The sequence below is a fragment of the Merops nubicus genome, unplaced genomic scaffold (assembly GCF_000691845.1).
Source record: "Merops nubicus isolate BGI_N331 unplaced genomic scaffold, ASM69184v1 Scaffold43359, whole genome shotgun sequence".
NCBI classification, from domain to species: Eukaryota; Metazoa; Chordata; class Aves; order Coraciiformes; family Meropidae; genus Merops; species Merops nubicus.
This window is the reverse complement of record NW_008632499.1, coordinates 1-2,243: the sequence shown is the minus strand read 5'-3', so window position 1 is coordinate 2,243 and position 2,243 is coordinate 1. Positions and strand designations below refer to the sequence as shown.

Genomic DNA, 2,243 nt, shown 5'->3' with positions numbered 1-2,243 from the left:
GGGGCCGGCGCCACTAGCACTGCAGTTTGCGGATGCTGCGGGAGAACCGCTTGAACGCCCGCTGCCCTTTCTGCCACCGCTTCAGGGAGGTGATCACCAGTTCCCCAGCTTGCTTTTGCCCCATCACCAAGTAGGGGACGTTGATGTCGTTCATCTCGTCGCAGGTACACTGGAGGCCACCTTTGAGCCAGAGCACGATCTTCCTCAGGTCCCTTTCTGTCAGCCCGTTCAGCTTGTAGATGGTTTTGCTCTTTGTTTCGGGGGTGATTTTGGTATCCCCATTGATGTAGGCAATCTCCTTCACTTTTATCTTCAAGGCTAATAGAGCAAGGGGAGGGGGAAGTGGGGAGAAGGAGAGAGATTGAGAGGTTTTTTCCCATTAGTGCACATAAAAAGGACCTGGGGAGGGAGGTGCTCTATTGCTAATTAAACTGTCAGGGCTGACAGAAGAGGCAGCAGGTGGCTCCATTTCTAAAGCCACAAAGGGCATGCAAGTCATTTCAGCTTGAATCAACCTTAGAGCTGAGTTTTTTGGGGTTTCTTTTCTCCTCTTCCCCCCTCCCCCACTTTTTCCTTTCTAAATTAGTATTTTCTCTGGGATTTTCTCCTGTTTGCAAACAGCAAGAAGGCGGGTTTGCAACTTTCAGCAGAGCTCCATTTTTTTTTTTTTTGCTGAGAGAGGACAGTCTTCCTGAAACTAGAGTTTGAAGGGGAGGCGGGAAGGCAAGTACCTAGACTTAATCTGAAACCTGATCTCTGCTGTGGCTGAAAACTTCTAAACTTAATTTATTAGGCTGGAGAGGATTTTAGGCAAACCTGTAAGGAAATGATATTTCACATGCATTGTTTTTTTTAAAGACTAGATCCCATGGAGGGCAAATTGGTCCAACAGCTGTATTCGATTTGGTAAAATAACTAGGAGGGGGATACAGGGCTCTGTAAAAATCTGTGGGACATGTTTAGCTTTAGGAGGATTTATCTGAGTGCAATTTGCAGGCCAAAGCTATTGGTTGTTTTAGCAATTACATCACGCAGCCATGGTTTCGGGTTTGGGGGGGTGGTGATTTGTTGTTTTTAAAAATAAAGACTTTTGAGTTGTTGTAGGTATTTATACTACAAATCTGTTTCCAGGTATAAACATTGACCTATTATGTAAGGATTCCCCTCCTTATTCCCTTTTTCTCTTCAAATGCTAATGTGTGGATAATGTGCCGTTCAGTTGTCTGTGTGGAAGGGGCTTTCTTGTCCTCTTCTAACCCCAGATCCTCCCATTAAGTTTATACCCCCAATTGTCTGTGCATTACCTTCTCTGTCAAATGATACATAGAGCTTCATTCTTAATCTGCGGAGAGTCTTTCTTACCATACGTGAGATTGGTCATGCAGCTCTTTCTCATACGTCTAAATGAAGCTCTGCTCTACTTCTCCCCAGGCAAGACTCTGGATGAAAGATTCTTTTTTTTTTTCCCCCCATTTCACTTTCTATTCGGTTTGCCGGCAACATCCATATAAAAGAGCGCTACTTTGAAACAGCAAACAGAAAAGGACTATAAAAAGGGCTACTTTTATGCCGAGGTGGAATTTTGTGTTTCATGACCCATTGGTCAGATGAGTCCATCTGCAGATAAGACAAAGCCCTGCCTTTATTCAGGCTCATCCCTCACTGACTCCGCTAGGACTTTTTTTTTTTTTTAACCTGATTCTCAGCTCTCAACTTTCAGCCAAGGGGAGCTCTGCTTCCACTTACCGAAGTCATTTTTGCAGAGGTTTTCCACGATGTCGTTATCATCTTCATTTTTGTTTTTGCAGGCATCGCAGACCTTGGGTGCTGGAAATGCAAGGGACAGTCCCCGTCAGGCTCGGGGAGACGGGAACAGCAGGTGGCGTTGGGAACCCCTCGGGAAGCGCCGGTTTTCTATCCCTCGATCTCACCATCCCAGCCCTGGCGGCTTTCTCCCCCCTGCCCGAGCACTTACCTTGCTGCGGTCCCCCTGGAGGGGGGCACGGTGTGATTTAAGGTCACACCTCAACCAAAAGTTTTGTTGTTTTTTTGTTGTGTGTTTTTTTTTTTTTTTTTTTTCCTTTTATCGTGGAAAGAGTAAAGGTGGGGGGGACACGACACAAAGCAGCCCAGCCCCGCGCTTTAGCGATGATCTTTGCGTAAGGATCGTCCCTCTGGGAGCCGCGCGGCGAGACTTCGGGGTCTCGGACCGCTTCTTTGGGGACGGAGGCGGGCAGAAGCCG

The 2,243-nt window shown here is 46.9% G+C and overlaps 1 protein-coding gene across 1 annotated transcript; it reads right to left on the bottom strand.

Moving 5' to 3' along the window:
* Positions 1–13: 13 nt before the first annotated feature.
* On the bottom strand, positions 14–1,990 carry LOC103780263 (secreted frizzled-related protein 2; the record flags this gene model as incomplete). The annotated part of the gene is made up of 3 exons (XM_008947926.1): positions 14–318; positions 1,747–1,827; positions 1,976–1,990. Coding segments are annotated over 3 exons (401 nt in total), but the record flags the coding sequence as incomplete, so codon positions are not given.
* Positions 1,991–2,243: the final 253 nt, after the last annotated feature.